We start from the raw sequence: 22,722 nt of genomic DNA, 5'->3' as shown, positions 1-22,722 counted from the left end.
CAACAGGACCACAAAAGAGGCGCAAATATGATGAGAACTACATTGATTTGGGGTTCACTTATATTGGGAGTAGTGCCTTTCCTCAGCCACAATGTGTTATAAGTGCAAAAATACTCACACACACACACAACTCGATGAAACCACTCTTGCGCAGACATTTAGAAACAAAACATGCCAATTTGAAAAATAAGCCATGGGAGTTTGAGCGAGAATTAAGACAACTTTCGAGTAATAAGACATAAAAGCATCAGATACCATTAATAAGAAGGGGCTAGAGGCATCTTATATGGTGAGCTACTGAATGGCTGGGACAGGTAAGCCCCTACTATTGTGGAGGACTTAATTCTTCCTGCTGCTGCGGATATGGCAGGACAATGCTGGGGGAAAAGGCCCAAAAAACTATACAGACAATACCTTCATCAAACAACACTGTTTCACGACACATCAGTGACATGGCAAGAGATGTTTTGAAACAATTACTGCTTCGCATACAAGCCAGTGAATTCTATGCGTTACAGCTCGATGAGTCAACAGACGTGGCGGGCCTAGCACAGCTCCTGGTATATGTCTGTTATGTTTATGCGGGGTCAATTAAGGAAGACATCCTCTTCTGCAAACCACTGGAAACCAGGACAACAGGAGAGGATATTTTGTGACATCAAATGGACTTTGGTGGTCAAGATGTGTTGGTATCTGTACTGATGGCGCAAAAGCCATGACAGGGAGACATAGTGGAGTGGTAACGCGCGTACAAGCAGTTGCTCCCGACGCTACTTGGGTCCACTGCAGCATCCACGAGAGGTTCTTGCTGCCAAAGGCATGCCTGACAGCTTGAAATATGTTTTGGACACTACAGTGAAAATGGTTAACTTTGTTAAAGCAAGGCCCCTAAACTCTAGTGTATTTTCTGCACTAAGCAATGATATGGGTAGCAACCATCTAACGCTTTTACAACATACAGAAGTGCGCTGGTTATCAACGGGCAAAGTATTGACACATTTTTTTGAATTGAGAGATGAGCTTAAAAGTTCTTTACTGACCACCTGTCTGCCCGCTTGACTGATGACGAGTTTCTCACATGACTGGACTATCTGGTTGATGTTTTTTCTTGCCTGAATGATCTGAATCTAGGATTACAGGGACTCTCCGCAACTATATTCAATGTGCAGGACAAAATTGAGGCTATGACTAAAAAGTTGGAGCTGTTCTCTGTCTGCATTAACAAGGACAACAAACAGGTCTTTCCATCATTGCATGATTTGTTGTGTGCAAATGAACTCAAGCTTACGGACAATGTCAAATGTGATATAGCGAAGCACCTGAGTGCGCAGCTACGTAGGTACTTTCCCGAAACGGACGACACAAACAACTGGATCGTTATCCCTTTCATGCCCTGCCTCCAGTCCACTTACCGATATCTGAACAAGAGCCTCAACAAAATTGCAACAAGCGTTTCTGTGAAAATTGAATTTAAAAAAAGAAGCCACTGGCAGATTTCTGGATTGGGCTGCACTCAGAGTATCCTGCCTTGGAAAATTGTGCTGTTAAGACACTGATGCCCTTTGCAACCACGTACCTATGTGAGAGTGGATTCTCAGCCCTCACTAGCATGAAAACTAAATACAGGCACAGACTGTGTGTGGGAAATGATTTAAGACTGAGACTCTCCAATACAACCCAACATTGCAGAGTTATGTGCATCCTTTCAAGCACACCCTTCTCATTAACCTGTGGTGAGTTATTCACAAATTTCGATGAACAAAAAGTTTATGTAAGATGGCTAAATAAAGAGCAAAAATTGATTTTTATTATTAAATTGTGTCCTGGTCGTATAAGAGCTCTTTGTCACTTCCCACAAGCCGGGTTGTGACAAAACTCACACTCATTCTTATGTTTAATAAATGTATTGTATATTGTGTGTGTGTGTGTGGCAGGCTTACAATGATGGTAAAAAAACAACATTTGAGAGAGTGCGCTGACCCCGGTGCTAGAGGGGGTACACAGCTGGAGGTTGAATGTTTGAAGGGGTATGGTACTATAAAAAGTTTTGAAACCACTGGCCTAGATAAAGGGAATGACAGCTGACAAAAGTCAGCCAGTGCTGTATGACACGGGAGTAATGACAAAGGCTACCGGTGACGGAGCACAGACGTGAGGGCACAGACGTGAGGACAGAGTCCACAGGGTTTAGATTGGGGACTGGCAGCCCTATTCAGAGTCCGACCCTGACGGATGTGCAGCACTACCCAAAGTGAACTCAATAATCTACAGCAGCAAGTCTCTCCCCCGTTCCTCCCCGCAGTATGCGCCAGACTGTCCAGCCCCATTCATCATCATTACCAAAGCATGGGTTCTCAGACGGAATACTTTCACACAATAAGCTGGGTCAGATATGTCATTTTGAGGACAGAGTGCTGTCCCGAAATAGAGTCGTCCATCATTGAGATATTTCTAGGACTTTGTTATACCTAAAGTCTCTAGTTAGTGGATAATCTTCAGTTAAGTCTTTACGATATCTTCAACCCTTGTACATGGCACTATTTTACAGTCTTAACACTTGCCTCAGTTTGAATGAATGGCTCTTTATGTAAATACTTATCAGAATTAAACTGAATAACCTTTCATCAAATGGCAAACGACTTCCTGTGTTTTGCTCAACGTACAAAACAGCCACCAGTGGCACCCGCTCTCAGCTCACATCAAGTCTGGGACTGGGTGGATGTGATCCAACAACACTTCACCCTGAATCACTAGATATAAATATATGTCTCCAAAACAGCCGTTTCCCCAGAGGCTCAGGGCAGACATTATTACAGACAGACATTGAGCAGGAGACCACAAGAGAGAGAATGGTGCTCACTGTTTTCAACTGCCATTCAAATTACACCCCTGGTTCAACCATGGTGGGATTTGAATAAAAATGCATTAATAACTGAATATCTGTGATAGAGAGTGGACGATAAGGCCCCTTTTGTCCTGAACTCGTCAGGGGGAAAAGTCAGTGGTCGCTGGTACTGTGTTAACACTGCACACACTGTTCATCTGTCCACATAGGGTCAGTCATGGAGACCAAGGGCACCATCGTTTGGCTTGGGGCTGGGACAATGTTGTTGACCATGTTGTGCATTTGGACCACTCCTGAGGGCCATGTTAGGTCAGCGTTGTTAACATTGGCAGTTTGTCGGAGGCTTGAGGGGTAGGAGGAGGGAGAGGAATGCATTATAGACCAAGGAGGACAGTCTGAGCTCAGTTCCAGGCACTGAGACGTAAAAAAAAAAAAACTCTTCATTCATTCAGATGAAATGCAGCAGTGCATTTCCACAGCCTCCATACTTGTTTCACTATCTATTATGTCTCTGCTCTGCAAGCTGTGCCAACATTAAATGGATGCCACTGCTAATGCAGAATACACTAATTCAACAGAATGGCTGATGGGTTCCTGACTACTTATCATAAGTAGCATTCATACTTTACATTTTATTTGTCACTTTGCAGTTAAGTCAGAGCTTTAAATCCTTTCATATCCTGTTCCGACTTGTAGCCTAAACATATCAGTGAATAAACCAGACACTAAAACCATGCAAATGGCAACTCAGCTCCAGTGGCTGCTTCTTCCTTGTGAAACAGTCAAAAACATTCTATTCATCTTTTATTTATCAGTTTGCTTGGCAGGCGCCATTATCTAGGGCAACTTGGTCTACATTTTGATACACTGTGCTGCTCCAGCATGATAGGCTTTCCCATGCTTCCCTTGCTTCCTGGCACATGGCTCTCAAGACAAACCAACTGAAACGGCAAGACTAAGCACTTCTGTGCAGGCATATGGAATTACAACCCCTGACAAGCGATTTCGAAACCGATTATTTGTAAGTAAGCGAATTGCATGGAGACTCCATCTGAATTCCCGACATGTCCGCAGTGATTGGCAGGGTATCTGAGGTCCTGTAGAGCTGAGAAATGCTTGGGAATGAGTGACATGGGAAGGGGGTCCGTAGCTGAGACTGCGAGGCCAGGGGAAGGGGTTCCATAGCTGAGACTGCGAGGCCAGGGGAAGGGGTTCCATAGCTGAGACTGCGAGGCCAGGGGAAGGGGGTCCATAGCTGAGACTGCGAGGCCAGGGGAAGGGGTTCCATAGCTGAGACTGCGAGGCCAGGGGAAGGGGTTCCATAGCTGAGACTGCGAGGCCAGGGGAAGGGGTTCCATAGCTGAGACTGCGAGGCCAGGGGAAGGGGTTCCATAGCTGAGACTGCGAGGCCAGGGGAAGGGGTTCCATAGCTGAGACTGCGAGGCCAGGGGAAGGGGGTCCATAGCTGAGACTGCGAGGCCAGGGGAAGGGGTTCCATAGCTGAGACTGCGAGGCCAGGGGAAGGGGTTCCATAGCTGAGACTGCGAGGCCAGGGGAAGGGGTTCCATAGCTGAGACTGCGAGGCCAGGGGAAGGGGTTCCATAGCTGAGACTGCGAGGCCAGGGGAAGGGGTTCCATAGCTGAGACTGCGAGGCCAGGGGAAGGGGGTCCATAGCTGAGACTGCGAGGCCAGGGGAAGGGGTTCCATAGCTGAGACTGCGAGGCCAGGGGAAGGGGTTCCATAGCTGAGACTGCGAGGCCAGGGGAAGGGGTTCCATAGCTGAGACTGCGAGGCCAGGGGAAGGGGTTCCATAGCTGAGACTGCGAGGCCAGGGGAAGGGGGTCCATAGCTGAGACTGCGAGGCCAGGGGAAGGGGTTCCATAGCTGAGACTGCGAGGCCAGGGGAAGGGGTTCCATAGCTGAGACTGCGAGGCCAGGGGAAGGGGTTCCATAGCTGAGACTGCGAGGCCAGGGGAAGGGGTTCCATAGCTGAGACTGCGAGGCCAGGGGAAGGGGTTCCATAGCTGAGACTGCGAGGCCAGGGGAAGGGGGTCCATAGCTGAGACTGCGAGGCCAGGGGAAGGGGGTCCATAGCTGAGACTGCGAGGCCAGGGGAAGGGGGTCCATAGCTGAGACTGCGAGGCCAGGGGAAGGGGGTCCATAGCTGAGACTGCGAGGCCAGGGGAAGGGGGTCCATAGCTGAGACTGCGAGGCCAGGGGAAGGGGGTCCATAGCTGAGACTGCGAGGCCAGGGGAAGGGGTTCCATAGCTGAGACTGCGAGGCCAGGGGAAGGGGGTGATGTGGTGTCGCCATGAAAACGTGTCTGATACAAACTCACAAAGTATGCATGAGCAGATGTTCATGTCACTCCCAGGTTCACAGCCAGATGCAGATTGGTTTCCATCACAGGCAGTGGGGCAGTTGAAGGCACTAAGATTAAGGCTTTTACACGTTCCAAAAATTATAATTTTCCTTTCCCTTAGCCTCGAGTAAGAAACCTCTGCTGTTTGCATTACACTTTGTGCCATCACTTCTGACTTCGATGTTTGCGAAGAGCCCTTTTCCATCTGTTTGAACAGAAATCAAAGCCTTCGCTTATTCCTAATATTTAGGATTGAAAATGGTTGAAAAATGTACACCTTAAAAAAAGTTAGGAAGCATAAACATAACCACACGTAACATATGGATTGCAAAGTTACCTCAAGTTTTATGTAATAACTCGATAAATAGAAAAGTATCAGAATTCCGAAGAATGTGTGATGTAATACAGACGACCCGGCAAGCCAGCCTATTCCCTATAATGTAAACTTCAACAGAAATAACTTCAATAAGTACAACTTCAAATTAAACCAAATTATTTACACTCATGACTACTGATTTCAATTACATTTTCTGCCAACTTACAAGTAAATACTTTATGAATGTATTGTTACAAATCACCTTGCAAGGTTGCTAGCCAACTAGCCTGCTAACATTAGCCCTACTAGCACTGCATGAGTCAGCCAGTTGCTATCAACACCTAGCTTACATCAACAGCCTTTTACTGCAGTGGGCTAAATCAGGGCCACACAGAGTGTTTCTTGTTAGTCTTAAAACTACTTTGAAATTAAAGTACACACCTCACACACACATGGTTATGGGCTCCAAAACAAGAAGACACCTGTACCATATCAGATATAGAGTTGAAATGTACTACATTGAGTTTGCATCCCAATATTACACTTTATATCCATCACAGAAGACTGCCATAAACATTATTTATATGGCAAACTAGTTCTATTAATTATAAAAGTCTGAAAAATATTCATAACATTCCACCCATGAGGCCACTATTGATTTGACTGCAGGAAAGGGCTACAGTAAACCAAAGTTTAAGAAATACATAACGCCATTAACCAATAATCAAAAACTGGTATATGCAGTTCTCTTAGCCAGCAAGCCAACCAGCTAAATGTAGTTATTTTAGCCTGCTAGCTACCATAGCCAGCTAACTAGCCTAGCCAGCCAACCACCATGGTCAACATAGCGAAGTAGTTGAAGGCTGAGTTAGCTACCAAAGTCAAAGAAGATTCAAGAACAGCCCTTCAGGAGGGAGTCAGCTAGCTAATCCAATAGCGATAGTGAGGCAAATTCACATTGGATTTACCCGGTTTATCGCCATCACTGCTGACATTCATGATGTACCGGTAGGTCGGTAGAAAATAGAGGAAGCAAGCTTGGCACAGCACCTGGTTTCAGTCAGTCTCTCATTCCAAATCCCCACTTCCACTGGTAATACTAAGCTATCAAAGTACTCTGAGGTGAAATGCGCACCGCATACAGTAGACGTGTGCATAGTTCCCATACTCCAATCTCCTTGCGTCAACCAGAAAAAAAAAACATTCCAACTTCAAAACTTGCTTCTCATTTTTGGGCCACAAATTAGTCGTAAGCCCATCCTTGTGGGTATTACTGCACTGTGGGTATTACTGCACTAGCTACAAATGACAGAAGAAGAAAAAACAGGAAAAAAAAACTTGTTTGAGTGCCAAAAGCACAGGACTTGTAGTTTCTTGCATTAATTTAGATGGTTTCTTCTTCGTGGATGCTCACCAGTGCCAACACTTGGTTTGAAATGTAATTACATGCTAGCATGGCTAATAGCTAACTTTAGCCAGCTGGAACTAGCTAGGTAGCAATAGTGTATTGTGGGTAGCTCCAAATATATCCGGAATTAAGTTCATATGTAAAAATGCTAAAACATAACTATGTTTGTAGTTATAGGTAACCAGACCGCTCATCCACATACTTACATGTACATATTCTCATTCACCCCTTTAGATGTGTGTGTATTAGGTAGTTGTTGGGGAATTGTTAGATTACTTGTTAGATATTACTGCACTGTTGGAACTAGAAGCACAAGCATTTCGCTACACTCGCATTAACATCTGCTAACCATGAGTATATGACAAATACAATTTGATTTGACTAATACTAAGTTAACATTTTTGACCACACAGTTGTTACTTTGGTGAGTAACCTTTAATAAAAAAATATATATACAATCTTGGCTTTCATTTGACATGCTCCTGTAAACTACACAGTGGTGCTCATCGGTCCTTTTTACATGGAAATGCCTGAATATAATAATGTATTTTTTTAAAGATGCAAATATGCTACATAAAATATTCACACATTTAAATTGATATATTGGAACATACCTTATATAAATTCCCCAACGCCATTGAAAACCCCAGCTGTTCCTCAAGCAGCATCAGGTCATGAGAAAACTCTATCTAGGAGGGAGAAGTCACTCAAAGACTGCACTTGTCATATTGGAGTACTGACCCTGATGACTCGCACAAGCCTGTCTGGATGCATTGCCACTCACTTCACCAGCCATGCCATCAAAAGCATTCAACCCCAGTTAACCATCTCCTTCCCTTACCAGCCAATGATTCTGGCAGACAACATGGCTTACATAAACATTGGTGGGGTTGTCTAATTGAGACGGCCATGCCAGGAGCAGGGCCTAATCTGTGTTTAAAGGCCCAGTGCAGTCAAAAATATTTCCTATATGTTTCCACACTATAAGTTTGGAAGAATACTATAATGCCATTTTAGTTTAAGAGCTGTTTGAAAAGACCGCCTGAAATATCTGCCTGTTTTGGTGGGATGGAGTGTTGGCCTTCCATGGTGACATCACCATACAGTAAATTAGTTAATAGACCAATAAGAAAGAGAGTTCCAAACATATAATTAGGAATTTGAATACAAATTGAACAGGATCTCTATGGTTCCAAACGTCTCTGCCAATAACAGATAGTTCAGTGTCACTCCCCACTTGGACCACTCCGACAGCCCTAGTAAAATACTTACTACAGAAATTTGCCATTGCTAATAAGCCATTGTTTCTTTATGATTATTTTAATTGAAAACAATCACAGAAAGGTAATTGTTAACCAGAAATTATCTGATTTAATTAAAATGATTTGAATTATTAGATTTTTTAAACGGCTGCATTGGACTTTTAAGCATAGGGTGGGTGGGGAGAAGGTGGCTGGTTGCAGGAGGTTAAACAATCAGGGCTCCTCCCAGGGTTAATCTATTATCCAGCACCAGCTGCCACACATCCCCCTGCCCCCACCACACCAGCCATTTACAAGCGGCTCCATGCTTGGCCTACTGCTCGCTGTGCGCTCGGCTAAGCCACTGGGACCGTAGCACCGGGCATCTCGGTGTACCCTACTGGGGAGCATCCAGGCCCAGGGATCAGGACACAGGTAGGGTGTCACGGAAGATAAAGCCGCTGTGACGAAGGAGGACACGCAGCAGGGACCTCCAAGACTCAGTGGGATTTGCCTCAGGGTTCTGTGAGGGATAGCTGCTATGTTGCAAGGTGAGCTTCAGAACGTTGAGAGACCATGAAAACCTGGTCTGTTCTCTTTCTTTGCAACATTTTTAATTTATATTTCATCAAGTCCTCGACAGGACTGTCCCAGCCCTGAAATGTTGTCTTGAAGGTGACTGTAGGTTCATGGGTTCAATTTGGTACCATCCTTCAAGCCTTGATCCGTCTTGACACCTTGGCAAAGGATGACAAATGGCCACAGCCCTTCCTGGACAGGCCTCTTACCCAGCAGGCCTTTAAACCTCCATTAACCCACTTCCTCCATTGCGGCCTTTAAGACGCCAATTGTTTCTTATGTGGTTCTCTCTTCTTCGTCTGCACTGATAGAAAAGAAAAAAAATCTAATTCCCAGCTGGCATCCACCAAATTGCATTTACAGATCAGTGCAGATGAATGAGAGGGAACAGAGGGAGGAACAGAAGTGAACAGTCCTGAACAAACAGGAAACTGAGGTGACAAGGTTCCCTATGACCTGGACCATCTATGGGCATGGTCTCCACAAATTTGCCTGCATTAATAGTCACATGACGCTTTGAAGATTATAATTATAAAGGCCCTGATAGATGTGTGTTCAGATTTGTATTTGTGTTACTCGCATACTCTTGCTATATAACAAAAGACAAGGACAGCAGGTTAATGGCAGCTTTACTCAGCCATTGTTGTGGTAGTCATAGATACAGGGATAAGCACACATGCGCACAACGAAAACGAAACTTAACATGTTCATATCACATGACTGATTCACTCATTTCTCTCAAGTTTATCAGGTAAGTAATAGTGAGTGTTTCAATTAGGGCAATAAAGCAACATTCTGAAATTGTGGTAGTCATAGATACAGTTGAAGTTTACATACACCTTAGCCAAATACATTTAAACTCAGTTTTTCACAATTCCTGACATTTAATCCTAGTAACAATTCCCTGTCATTAGGTCAGTTAGGATCACCACTTTATTTTAAGAATGTGAAATGTCAGAATAATAGTAGAGAGAATGATTTATTTCAGCTTTTATTTCTTTCATCAAATTCCCAGTGGGTCAGAAGTTTACATACACTCAATTAGTATTTGGTAGCATTGCCTTTAAATTGTTTAACTTGGGTGAAACGTTTCGGGTAGCCTTCCACAAGCTTTCCACAACAAGTTGGGTGAATTTGGCCGATTCCTTCTGACAGAGCTGGTTGTAACAGGTTTATAGGCCTCCTTGCTCACACACACTTTTTCAGTTCTGCCCACAAATTTTCTATGGGATTGAGGTCAGGGCTTTGTGATGGCCACTCCAATACCTTGACTTTGTTGTCCTTAAGCCATTTTGCCACAACTTTGGAAGTATGCTTGGGGTCATTGTCCATTTGGAAGACTCATTTGTGACCAAGCTTTAACTTCCTGACTGATATCTTGAGATGTTGCTTCAATATATGCACATAATTTTCCTACCTCATGATGCCATCGATTTTGCGAAGTTCAGCAGGACCTCCTGCAGCAAAGCACCCCCACAACATGATGCTGCCACCCTCGTGCTTCATGGTTGGGATGGTGTTCTTCGGCATGCAGGCCCCCCCCTTTTTCCTCCAAACATAACAATGGTCATTATGGACAAACAGTTATATTTTTGTTTCATCAGACCAGAGGACATTTGTCCAAAAAGTACGATCTTTGTCCCCATGTGCAGTGCAAACCGTAGTCTGGCTTTTTATAGCGGTTTTGGAGCAGTGGCTTCTTCCTTGCTGAGCGGCCTTTCAGTTTATGTCGATATAGGACTCTTTTTACTGTGGATATAGATACTTTTGTACCCGTTTCCTGCAGCATCTTCACAAGGTCCTTTGCTGTTTTCTGGGATTAATTTGCACTTTTCGCACCAAAGTACGTTCATCTCTAGGAGACAGAACCCGTCTCCTTCCTGAGCGGTATGACGGCTGCGTGGTCCAATGGTGTTTATACTTGCGTATAATTGTTTGTACAGATGAACGTGGTAGCTTCAGGCATTTAGAAATTGCTCCCAAGGATGAAGACTTGTGGAGGTCTACCATTTTGAGGTCTTGGCTGATTTCTTTTGATTTTCCCATGATGTCAAGCAAAGAGGCACCGAGTTTGAAAATCGGCCTTGAAATACATCCACAGGTACACCTCCAATTGACTCAAATGTCGTCAATTAGCCTATCAGAAGCTTCTAAAGCCATGACATCATTTTCAGGAATTTTCCAAGCTGTTTAAAGGCACAGTCAACTTAGTGTATGTAAACTTCTGACCCACTGGAATTGGAAAACAGTGAATTATAAGTGAAATAATCTGTCTGTAAACAATTGTTGGAAAAATTACTTGTGTCATGCAGAAGGTAGATGTCCTAACCGACTTGCCAAAACTATAGTTTGTTAACAAGAAATTTGTGGGGTGGTTGAAAAACGAGTTAATGACTCCAACCTAAGTGTATGTAAACTTCCAACTTCAACTGTACATGGATAAACTGGTAGTTATATCACATGACTGATTCACCCTTGTTTCTCTCAAGTTGTAAGTAGAAGTGAGTGTTTTCAATTAAGGGAATAAAGCAACATTCTAAAAAGTAGCCTAGTATCTTTCAGCAAAGGTTACCCTTCACACAACACAGACAGAAGTGAAACTGCCTACAACAAACTTCTTAATCTCAGACTTTCACTAGCTAGCACAGTTCCCACAGCTTCCCTTTCGCAAGAGTGGCATTCACACTTCCTTTTCCTGTGGGCTTGTGAGAAACCTCAGATGAGACCACAGAGTTCCACGTCACCCTGGCTTGTCCCACCAGTTGCAGACACAGAGTGCCCTTTGGGTGGGTTGTCATCCGAGATGGGGGGCAGGGGGTGGGGTTTGGGGTGTAGTGTGACCTCACTAGGGGCTGCAGCACTTAAGGTTGACAATAGGGCCGGGACAATACCAGTATCTTAATTTTTTTATTTAACTAGGCAAGTCACTAAGAACAAATTCTTATTTACAATGGCGGCCTACCCCGGCCAAACACGGATGACGCTGGACCAATTGTGCGCCGTCCTATGGGACTCCCAATAACGGCCGGATGTGATATAGCCTGGATTCAAACCAGGGAGTGTAGCGACGCCTCTTGCACCGAGATGCAGTGCCTTACACCGCTGCGCCACTCGTGATACTCGTTATTAGTATCGTAGCAAGGAAACAAAACAAGAAGCGGATTGGAAACAAAACACTATTGTTCAGAGGCACATTTATTTATTTTCCAAGCTATAGTGAACAATGGGTATTTACTCATGCTCTGAGAGCATTCTTCAACAACGTTGGTAGCTAGTAATTCTTCGTGGCTAGCTAGTTATCCAGTTAACCCTACTGACTTACTATGGACTTATTTCACTGAACTGTCTTCAAGCCAGGACAATTCAAAGAAGGGCATCAACAGACAGAAATGTGCCATTTTTAACTGCCTCCTACACCAACTCAGAAGCTAGGATATGCATATTATTAACACATTCGGATAGAAAACACTCTGAATTTTCTAAAACAGTTTGAATGGTGTCTGTAAGTATAACAAAACTCATATTGCAGGCAAAAACCTGTGAAAAATAGATTTTTAAAAAATGAGAATTTTGTGACTGTACTATTTAGTGTCATTGTTTTAAAGATACCACAGTGAGAAAGGATTCAGTTCGCAACTCCTACTGCTTCCACTAGATGTCAACGATCTTTAGAAAGTTGTTTGAAGCATCTGTGATGAATACAGACCGAATTAGAATGCTTACAAGTTGACACGTCATCACTTCATTTTTTGCGCCTGCGCATGAATCTGAGAAGAGTGTCTTTGTCATAATCGTTTATTCTAGACACTTGATAGGTTGTGTGAAAATATTACTGATGTTTACTGATGTTTCACGTTAAAAATGGACCAAAAGATTAATGCTAAACAACGTTTGACATGTTTGAACAAACATAAATAGATTATTTACTAGGTTTTTTTTAGCTTTTCGGCGTGACTTTACACTGCCCACCTCATTTTGTGGGAGCCTACTGAACGCTAACTATTTGGACATAAATTATGAACTTTATCAAAAGAAACCACATTTGTTCTGGACCTGGGATCGCTGGCAGCGCCTTCTGATGGAGATAATCAAAGGTAAGGGGATATTTAGAATGTTATTATCGATATTAGATGATGCTAATGCTAACGGTATAGCTTAGCTTAGCTTATAGCTTAGCTTATGTTGTTAGCATAGTTCCCAGTTTATAGCAAAATGTGATTTCCCAGTAAAGTTATTTTGAGATCTGGCCATTCGGTAGCAATTACGAGATGATAATATATTATTCTTTGAATGACAATATTATAATTTACCAATGTTTTCGAATAGTAATTCCGTGATTTGTAATGCTGGATTCACTGGGAGCATTCGAGCCGAAAAAAATTCTGAATTTCACCGTGACTGTAAATGCTGTTTTTGGATATAAATATGAACTTGATGGAACTAAAAATGCATGTATTGTCTAACATAATGTCCTATGAGTGTCATCTGATGCAGATTGTCAAAGGTAAGTGCATAATTCTAGCTAGTTTTCTGTCTGTTGATGCCCTTCTTTGAATTGGCTAAACATTACACGCAGCTATTGTCAATGTACTCTCCTCACATAACCTAACTTTATGCATTCTCCGTAAAGCCTCTGAAAATCGGACAGCGTGGTTAGATTTAGGAGATATTACTTTCAAATGGAGGAAAATAGTTGATTATTTGATTATTTGAAATGATTACTCTTGCAGTTTTGAATTCCCCGCCATGGTCACATGACAATGAATCCCAATACCGGGATAAGATCCTGCCCCCTGGCCTCAACAGGTTAAATCATTCAGCACTACAGCCTACATTTTCAATACATTTGGTAGAAATATGTAAGGGTGCAACAGCAAATCTGTAAAAGTCATGGGGCACAGCTAAGTTTATAGCTACGTTTTTAAGCTGCCACCATGTGACCATTAGGTTTCAATTCAGAAATGAGAGGGTATTGACTATTACATGTAAAGGTCTCTCCCCTGGAGAGTCAGAATATCCACAGTGGGCCCTGATATTACAACAGATATGTGAAAAAATGTGTCCACACCACATTGGACATTTATTTACAGCGTTAGTATTTATTTTTAATTACCGTTTAATTTACTTCCCACTTCCTTCCTCCTATGAACATTCCCAAACTGACTCTTACCCTGCGCACACGACTGTACATATTATTATTTACTTTGTCTAATTAAATTTGATTTATTTTACTTTGTCATTTGACCTGCTCTGTTATAATTTCAGGGTACAGTGAAAATGATATGCCTCCCTGTAACTAATAAACTATCACTGTGAAATTCCAAAAGAATGCCAAAACCCTGTTCATCAACTATTCCTCACTGCTACACAGAGTCGTCACACACTGGGCCAGTTGAACAGCTGAGAGGCCAAACCAAAACGATGGTAATCAATGTCGCTGGGGCACCGGGTGTGACGGATCTAAATGTGTGTGGCACGTGGTGACCTTGAGCAAGGTCCCATCATCCCACCAGCATCGCTTAGCAACAGGGCCACAAACGCAACAGAACTACATTACCCATCCAGGCGCGTGTGGATGTTAATACCACACTGAGCCATTTTCCACTGTGGAGGCCTCATGCCTGTGAGGAAGGCTTTGAGGGAAATGCTTGGGAGCCAAACGGCTAGGCCTAATCTGTGTCATGCCTGCGGCCTAGCGCCTGGGAGCAGAGGAGGGGAGAACGCCCACACGTCTGGTGTTGGGGGAGGATATTAGCAGGAATGAATGGAATTCTCTATGGTCATGCCATGGCTGCAAGCCAGGAGACTCCTGTTCCCCTGTGACATTAACTTTGCAAAACAGACCTTAGCTCAACAAGTAAGATTCCATTTCAAACTTGCCAAATATCTCATTAGTAAGCAAAAAAGACAGGGCAGTAAAGTAAGAATGAAAGACAGAGGAATCCCTTTCCAAACACTGCCTTTGTTCCAGTAACATCACTCCCCTTGTTTAGCTGCATCAATGGGAGTTAGCGCTTGAATATCCTCCATTCTGAGAGGCATTCCTGAATCCTGACAAGCCCCATCCTGTCTCTGTTCAGTCTGCCTGTGAAGAGTGGGGTGCACGCGTGTGATGCAACAGCCCTGTTGTGAGGTGTGTTTTGAGTCAGGGTGGCCCTGGGAGAGAAGATGCCTCATGCAATAAACACACCGAGCCAGTCGGGCAAATGGGAGTTGTCAGGCAGCAAAAACTAAACATGGAGAACAGAGGACATACCAGACATATCCTCAGTAATAGGAGTCGCCGCCTCCCTTTCTGCAGATTCCTTATGAAGTGCTGACCTCCTAAGCTCAACCATTATAAAGAAGCAGACACGGAAAAGAGAACCTTCATTTTCCTGAGATTGGGCTTCAAGTCTTAAATATGTCAGTGTTGTAAGTCATTCTATGAAATGGATCATTATGGATAGGCATCTCAAAATGTAATAATGATCATGGGCTTGGTCTATGATGAGAGTTGCTCCAGAGTGACTGACTGACAGGAATCCTGATCCTATCCTGGCTCTGAGTAGCTGCAGTAAGAGGGTGGGGCCTGTTAACGTTTGGCTTGGCGTGCTGGCACAGCAGGAATGAATTCTGAAAGGTAAGCAAGAAACCACACTTAACAATACTACCCCTCCCCAGGACATCCACAACGAGTGTGGTCACAATATTTAACGGATCATTAAAAAAAAGGGGAAAACAGCACGTGTTACACAATATCTTGATTGAATTGAGGCTTGTAAAAGTAAAGGTATTCTGAAAGTGGGTGAGGCAAGTACAGTTAATGGCAGTCTAACATGAGGCATGTTATAATTATAATTATTATGGTATTAGTTAGTTATTATTATTGTTATGTATTAGTTATTATTATGATTTTATTACGATATTATTATTATTATGTGGTATGGATGTATAGATGTAAACTGTAGTAACACTTCCAGAGTGTAAAGGGCTATAGGGAGCAGCTGTCCACAGAAGGGGGACTAAGAATGAGAAGCTCAGGATGTGTAGTGCAATCATGATTTTCAGAAGGCCATCACCGACTATTATGTTGGCCTATGCCTAAATTAAAAACAACCCTAGTTTAAATAAAATCATCCATTTGAACTCCAAATCAAAAAGGTGATGCTTATTGTGTGTGAGAGCAAAACTACCTCTAACTTCCTTCATACTGGACACAGACATAGAAATGGTATCCAGGAGTTCATATGACTGGTGAACTAACTAACTATACCCTTTTTGCGTCTCAACTCCTCAAATTGCAGGAAGAGCAGAACCTATTAAAAATGAGAGCATCAATGAACATTGATTGTGGAAAATGTATGCTCAGTTTGACGAGCTCAGCATTTACGATACCTCATACCACTAGCAGCTTTTTAGCCAAAGACTGTTACACCAGCTGTCTAGTCTGTTGTATAAATGTGCAATGATGAGCATTAAAAAAAATAAAAATAGTATATAAGGAATGGGCAACTCATTCTCAAATAAGGTAAGTCACTTGATTTCAACATCTGAACAAAGTGGACAGGCTAGCATGCTGTTCAAACAGTTGGAGATGGACAGAAGGGTGTGTTCATAACAATTCAACTGTTCTACCTTGTCAGTTAGCAAATAGCTCCAAGTTTGCTAGACTTTAAATATAAAGATTAGCTTGCTACTCACTAGCATGTGGGGTTGTGCTTAAGAGATTGTTTATGAGACCTTGCTGTGTTCATTTTCTATAATGTCTCCTACAAAAAGTTAGTCATTATTAGTGTATACACATTATACATGGTTCGCGTTCAATTTGTAACAAAAATTGCATTTTAATAGACTGCCTTGAAAGCACTGATGATTGCAAAAAAAGGTTAAACTATTTTGATAAAATAATACAATTATTAGCGGGTCTTGTGATTGTAGAAGACTTATATTTAGCCTTGGTATAATTTCACAAACCCTGAATTCATTAGATTATTGCTGACTGTTTGAAATGCAGTGTATTTTACCTTTAAATTGAACAACAAAGCTTAGAGAAAACATTTATGAAAAAAAACTAGGGAGAGGATACACTGAACAAAAATATAAAACATGTAAAGTGATGGTCCCATGTTTCATGAGCCGAAATAAAAGATCCCAGAAATGTTCCGTATGCACAAAAAGCTTCATTTTCTCAAATGTTGTGCACAAATTTATTTACATCTGTTAGTGAGCATTTCTCCTTTGCCAAGATAACCCATTCAACTGACCTGTGTGGCATATCAAGAAGCTGATTAAACAGGTTGGTTATTACACAGGTGCACCTTTTGCCTGGGACAATAAAAGGCCTCTCTAAAATATGCAGTTTTGTCACAACACAATGCCACAGATGTCTCAAGTTTAGGGAGCATACAATTGGTATGCTGACTGCTGGAATGTCCACCAGAGCTGTTGCCAGATAATTTAATGTTCATTTCTCTACCATAAGCTTCCTCCAGTGTAATTTTTGATTATTTGGCAGTACTTCCAAACAGCCTCACAACCGCAGACCACGTGTAACCACGCAAGCCCAGGACCTCCACATCCGGCTTCTTCACCTGCGGGATCGTCTGAGACCAGCCACCCGGAGAGCTGATGAAACTGTGGGTTTGCACAACTGAAGAATTTCTGCACAAAGTGCCCCATGGTGGCAGTGGGTTATGGTACGGGCAGGTATAAGCTACGGACAACAAACACAATTGTATTTTATCGACGGCAGTTTGAATGCACAGAGATACTGTAACAAAATCTTGAGGCCCATTCTCGTGCCATTCACCCGCCTCCATCACCTCATATTTCAGCATGATAATGTATAGCCCCATCTCACAAGGATCTGTACATCATTCCTGGAAGCTGAAAATGTCCCAATTCTTCCATGGCCTACATACTCAGACATGTCATTCATTGAGCATGTTTGGGATGCTCTGGTTAGACACGTGTGACAGCGTGTTCCAGTTACAGCCAATATCCAGAAACTTTGCACAGCAATTGAAGGGGTGTGAGACAACATTCCACAGGCCAATATCAACAGTCAGATCAACTGTGAAGGAGATGTGTCGCACTGCATGAGGCAAATGGTGGTCACAACAGATACGGACTGTTTTTCTGATCCACGCCCATACATTTTTTTAAAGGTATCTGTGACCAACAGATGCTTATCTGTATTCCCAGCAATGTGAAATACATAGTTTAGGGCATAATGAATTTATTTCAATTGACTGATTTCCTGACATGAACTGTAACTCAGTAAAAACGTTTAAATTGTTGCATCTTGCGTTTACATTTTTGTTCAGTGTAGATAGATAATCGCACATAAGTTGGAGAAAATAATTGCCCAGCCCTAGTAGGAACCAAAGTTTTGGTCAGTGTTTCTCAGGGGACCCTTTAGTCTTCTTCCTAAAATGTATTATTTTACTTAATGTAGCTAACATATTCATGCTTTGCCTATTCCTCTCTGATTTAGAATATACTTGCACAAACGATGATTGAGGCCTACACCAGCAATTGTATCAGGCTGTATTAGCTAGCTACGTTTGCTACGACTCAGTACATTTATTAGCTAGCCAGCTGATTAGCATTAGCAGCTAAAACTATTTAATTTAGCCACAACTTGCTTAGAAAAAAGACAAAACTATCTGTTTCCAGACAGTAAGATACACAAACTAATAGTGTAATTATAGAACGCTTGTGGATTTATATTAGGAAGCAAAGTGTAAAGCAGCATCTTTGTCGGCAACATCTTTCTGCATCTCCTGCATTGAGTATGCAGACTGAAGACAACAGCAAGTGGTTTCATGGTCAAGCAACAACCACACTCCTTGAGTGACAGGGGGCGGGGCTTTGTGAGAGAGAGTGAGAGCGATGACTCAAGTAGCGGATTGAAATACTGTGCATCAACCGGTCCGTGTATCAATATGCTTTATATAGTAAAATATGGTATAAGCTTAGCGCCCAGCCCTAGATTGGAACTGGCAAAGATAAACTAGTGCCGCTCCCAAGGGTGCTTGCTGGAAATCAAGTCGCCGCAGAATCCTATGCAGATACTCCCCACTGAGTGCAAATAGTAATTCAGATTTTTATACCGTCTTATCCTCCATGGAGTTGGCTGCAATAGCCCTCTTGTCCGAGTGGCAGTGGGGCAATAAACACCTGCACAGCAGTCTACTTCTCCCACTGACCTTGGCAGCTAATTCACTCAGCTACAGTTCTTGCTGCACAGGTGCACAGGAATCTGGGTTCTTCCTGGGTATACTAATGGGAGAAGGCCAGTTCAAGCATATCAATTTAATAACGCCATCGATATACAACACACAGGTTGGTGGTTGTAAACTGTGTACATCTGTTGAACACAGAACATTCACAAGCCCTGAATTTCAAAGAAAAATTGTTGGTGAAGCAAACTGCAATTCATCAACATCTGCTATTCAGCAATTCTTCAAGGGGACTTTTAGGCTAAATATGTGATGTGACCACTGGAATTAGGGGAGTGGAATAGAGGCTGCCAGAAGGTTACAGTGAAAGGACTGTGAACTTGCTGCACTGGTCAATATTAGAGGGTGAGGCGCGGTCAATATGTCTATCACTGATAATGAGGGGCAGATCACACGGCTGCTCTTCAGTGAACTTGCTAGATTCCCATAGGCGCTCAGCCCTTGACCAATGTATTTTCTGAGATCAAACGTTGCTTCGTCAGTGCCAGAGTAATAAATATATGAACCTTGGTGGATATCAAAGGTCCAATATACTTATCTTAACATGGCGGTGTAAAAGGATGGGAGGAATGAAAAACCACAAACCTCCACTAAGGTATTTAGCCTGTTGGGCAGATGACAGCCTCCTTTTGACAGAGTAGAATCTTCATGGTTCATGTTAAATAGGACAAGAGAGTGGGCAAAACATTTGCTACAGAAAACTAAAATAAGTATTTTTCTAGGACAACTTTGAGTAGCCTAGTAAGCTAGCCTAGTAAGCTAGCCTAGTAAGCCAGTCTAGTAAGACAGTCTAGTAAGACAGTCTAGTAAGACAGTCTAGTAAGACAGTCTACCTCCCCATTTCAAAACACTTTTAGCCATTTTGTGTGGACTGGACACAACCCTGATGTGTTGGATCAAACCAAAACCACAGAGACACAGATCAGTCTCATGGACCTGCCTGTCACAAATCATGTGTAGGGCTTTGGGGACTGTTCATTATGATCAGTCTCATGGACCTGCCCGTCACAAATCATGTGTAGGGCTTTGGGGACTGTTCGTTATGCTACAGTGTCATTTGGCGGTCCTAGTTGAGTTCCAAAAGGACCATTCACACACAGGCCAAGGCTGAACCAAACGAGCCCAGAGGTTAGGCAGGTAAATGTGTAGGTTAGGCTAGAGGAGGTTTGGTCTTGGACAGTCAAAACCGAGTTGTGGCACCTACTGACGATAGCTCCGAGGACAGCAACAGTCTTACATTTTACATTATAGTAATTTTGCAGACGGACTTATTCAGAGCAATTTACAGGAGCAATTAGGGGTAAGTGCCTTGCTCAAGGGCACAATGAGAGATTTTCACCTAGTCGGCTCGGGGATTCGAACCAGCGACCTTTCGGTTACTGGACCAATGCTCTTAACCGCAAGACTACCTGCCGCCCTACATCGTTTCAGGAGCAGACACACTGGGGTGTAATCTCATTACTGACGTCAATGAAATGCCCAGGGAAGAGAATCCTCTCATTGTGTTGGATGACTGCAGCCCAAAGGCCAGGTTGGACTAAGTGTCTGGATTGGAGCAGATTGTGTGTGTGTGGGGGGAGGGGGGGGTACTGTGAGCAGCCTAGGTGAGCTATGGTGCACAATAGTAAAGACTGTTTCACAAGTTAGGTCCTGATATAAAACACGAGGAATTCTGACACTAAGAAAAGGTTGCTTGTTATTCATTCTGATAAATAACAAGTAGCCTAGTAGGCTAAATTAATAACTTTAGCCTCAAATTGGAACAGTTCTCCATTAACTTCGACCTGGAAAGTATTAACCCGAGGTTATGAGCCGCATCACCTGATTCTAAACACCAGTCCTTAGGCTCAACCTGGAGATGGTTACATTTGTATAACAGCTCTGACAAGCAAAAAGTAAACATTGCCTGATAGGACAGAAGACATTACAAAAAAATAGGCAACTGGTTTCTTTAACAAACCCAATCTTTTTGAGTTGCACACTGTCTGTAATCTGAGTCCAAGCACTGAGTCACAGTAGATAGAGTCCAATAAACAGTACATTCACCTCTGTAAGAGAATATTAACCAGGCAACAGTTCAGAAACCACTGTTTAGTGTTAAGAGGTTTCAGGAACAAGGAATTGTAATGAAGGTATTGGTTATTTCACAAAGTATATGCACAAGGTATCATTACTTGTAATATAAGTAGGTAGGCTAACTTGGTTTATTGGTTAATGAGAGAGAGAGAGCATGTTAAAATAACTTTAGAATTGATTCATGGAAATGTTGCTGTTTGCTGTCATTTCATTGTTGCAAATGATTGACTAACGTTACTAGGCCATCCCATTTTCAGAAATGGGGTGAACTAGTCAGCTAGCTATCTATCTACTGTACATACCTAGCATAGTTAGGATTACAAGTAATGGATCATTGCACAGATAGATTGCACGGGCTGGTGACCGCTCGTTACTGTCATATAACTTGTTATCAAATCTAACAATTGAACTTACCCCATTCCAGAAAGTCTGTCACGTGCTTCTCCCGTTTTAAAGGAGAGTTGCTGCATTCGTTGTACAAACATATCAATATATCCAGAAGGGTCTCGACGCTCAGTGAACTTGCATTATTTGGTGTTCCGTCCACGAGCAATTGCTCCAACTTCTTCAGGCGCACCTTCGCTGACATGTTTCTATCAATTAGCTACCACTCCCTTCGCCGAAGAATACGCTCCCCGAGTTAGTATGGGAGAAGAAATCGAGCTAACCCTGCCCCCTTCAAGCGCAACCGAAAAAATACTTATTTGGCCAATATTGGAGCACTGATGTCCCAGTCTCCAACTTGCTATCTAGACGTGTACTAGTAGCTAGCAAGCTAAAAAAAACAAGACCGACATGTTGTATAGAAAATGCTTTGTTTTTAGCGTCGCCACTGTGTTCCCTTCACTCAGACTCGAGGCCCAGTGCGTCCCATTTGCTTTAATCCCGACAAAATCTGTACTTTCTATCTAGAAAATGGGATGTCGGGTTTCCCCCCCAGTCGAATCTCAGGTTGACCGGTCGTCCATTCTCTCCTTCGGATTATCTGCTCGCTCGCATGCCCGATATATGTTCTTCAACACTGCTAAATAGAGGTATGTCCACCAAAATTGGGGAGTGGCTGTCTTTTCGTAGGTGAATCCTTTTTCTTACTAGCTTCTACTAGTAGCTAGCTGGTGTCTCTCACTATTGAGCGTAATATGGCAAAATTCATGTCCAGCCTTGTCTCTCCCTACCTTGCAAAAGAATCCAGACCGGGGACTATGGAGTACCCGCCTACCCACACCGGAAACGCCATGGATAGGTGACGTCATTGGATGATTGACAGACACTGGGAGTAAACTGGCACTGACCTCACCAGCAGAACACAATCATTATTATAATACCGGCACAAATATTAGATAAATAAGTTGAAGGATGTGTGTTAAAAGCATACCATACCAAAAACGAACGATATATATATATATAAAGATTGTAGTGAAATTGTCTATTTGCACATTCACATATATATATGTGAATGTGCAAATAGACAATTTCACTACAATCTTTCTACCAATAGTATTTATGCTTTGGGAATTACTAAACATTTTTAGTATTTGAATGACAGGACAAAAACATACTGAATAAAGTCATCCTCATCCTATAGCTGTGTGGTTAACTGGAGAGTATAATGGTATGGTTGATGGAGAGGGAGAGGGAGAAGAGGACAAGGTATTTTTGTATTCATG

General features: G+C 42.7%; 1 protein-coding gene across 1 annotated transcript in view; it reads right to left on the bottom strand.

Moving 5' to 3' along the window:
• The window catches only part of LOC115175112 (serine/threonine-protein kinase MRCK beta), a 126,316-nt gene extending 104,672 nt beyond the window's left edge, over positions 1 to 21,644 (bottom strand). Inside the window, exon 1 of the mRNA XM_029734309.1 lies at positions 21,470 to 21,644. Coding sequence (XP_029590169.1) covers positions 21,470 to 21,644 — 175 coding nt within the window. The remainder of the gene's footprint in view (positions 1 to 21,469) is intronic.
• Between the last annotated feature and the right edge of the window lie 1,078 nt (positions 21,645 to 22,722).

The sequence above is a fragment of the Salmo trutta genome, chromosome 35, assembly GCF_901001165.1.
Source record: "Salmo trutta chromosome 35, fSalTru1.1, whole genome shotgun sequence".
NCBI classification, from domain to species: Eukaryota; Metazoa; Chordata; class Actinopteri; order Salmoniformes; family Salmonidae; genus Salmo; species Salmo trutta.
The sequence above is the reverse complement of the archived record's forward strand: the minus strand, read 5'-3'. Positions and strand labels throughout refer to the sequence as shown.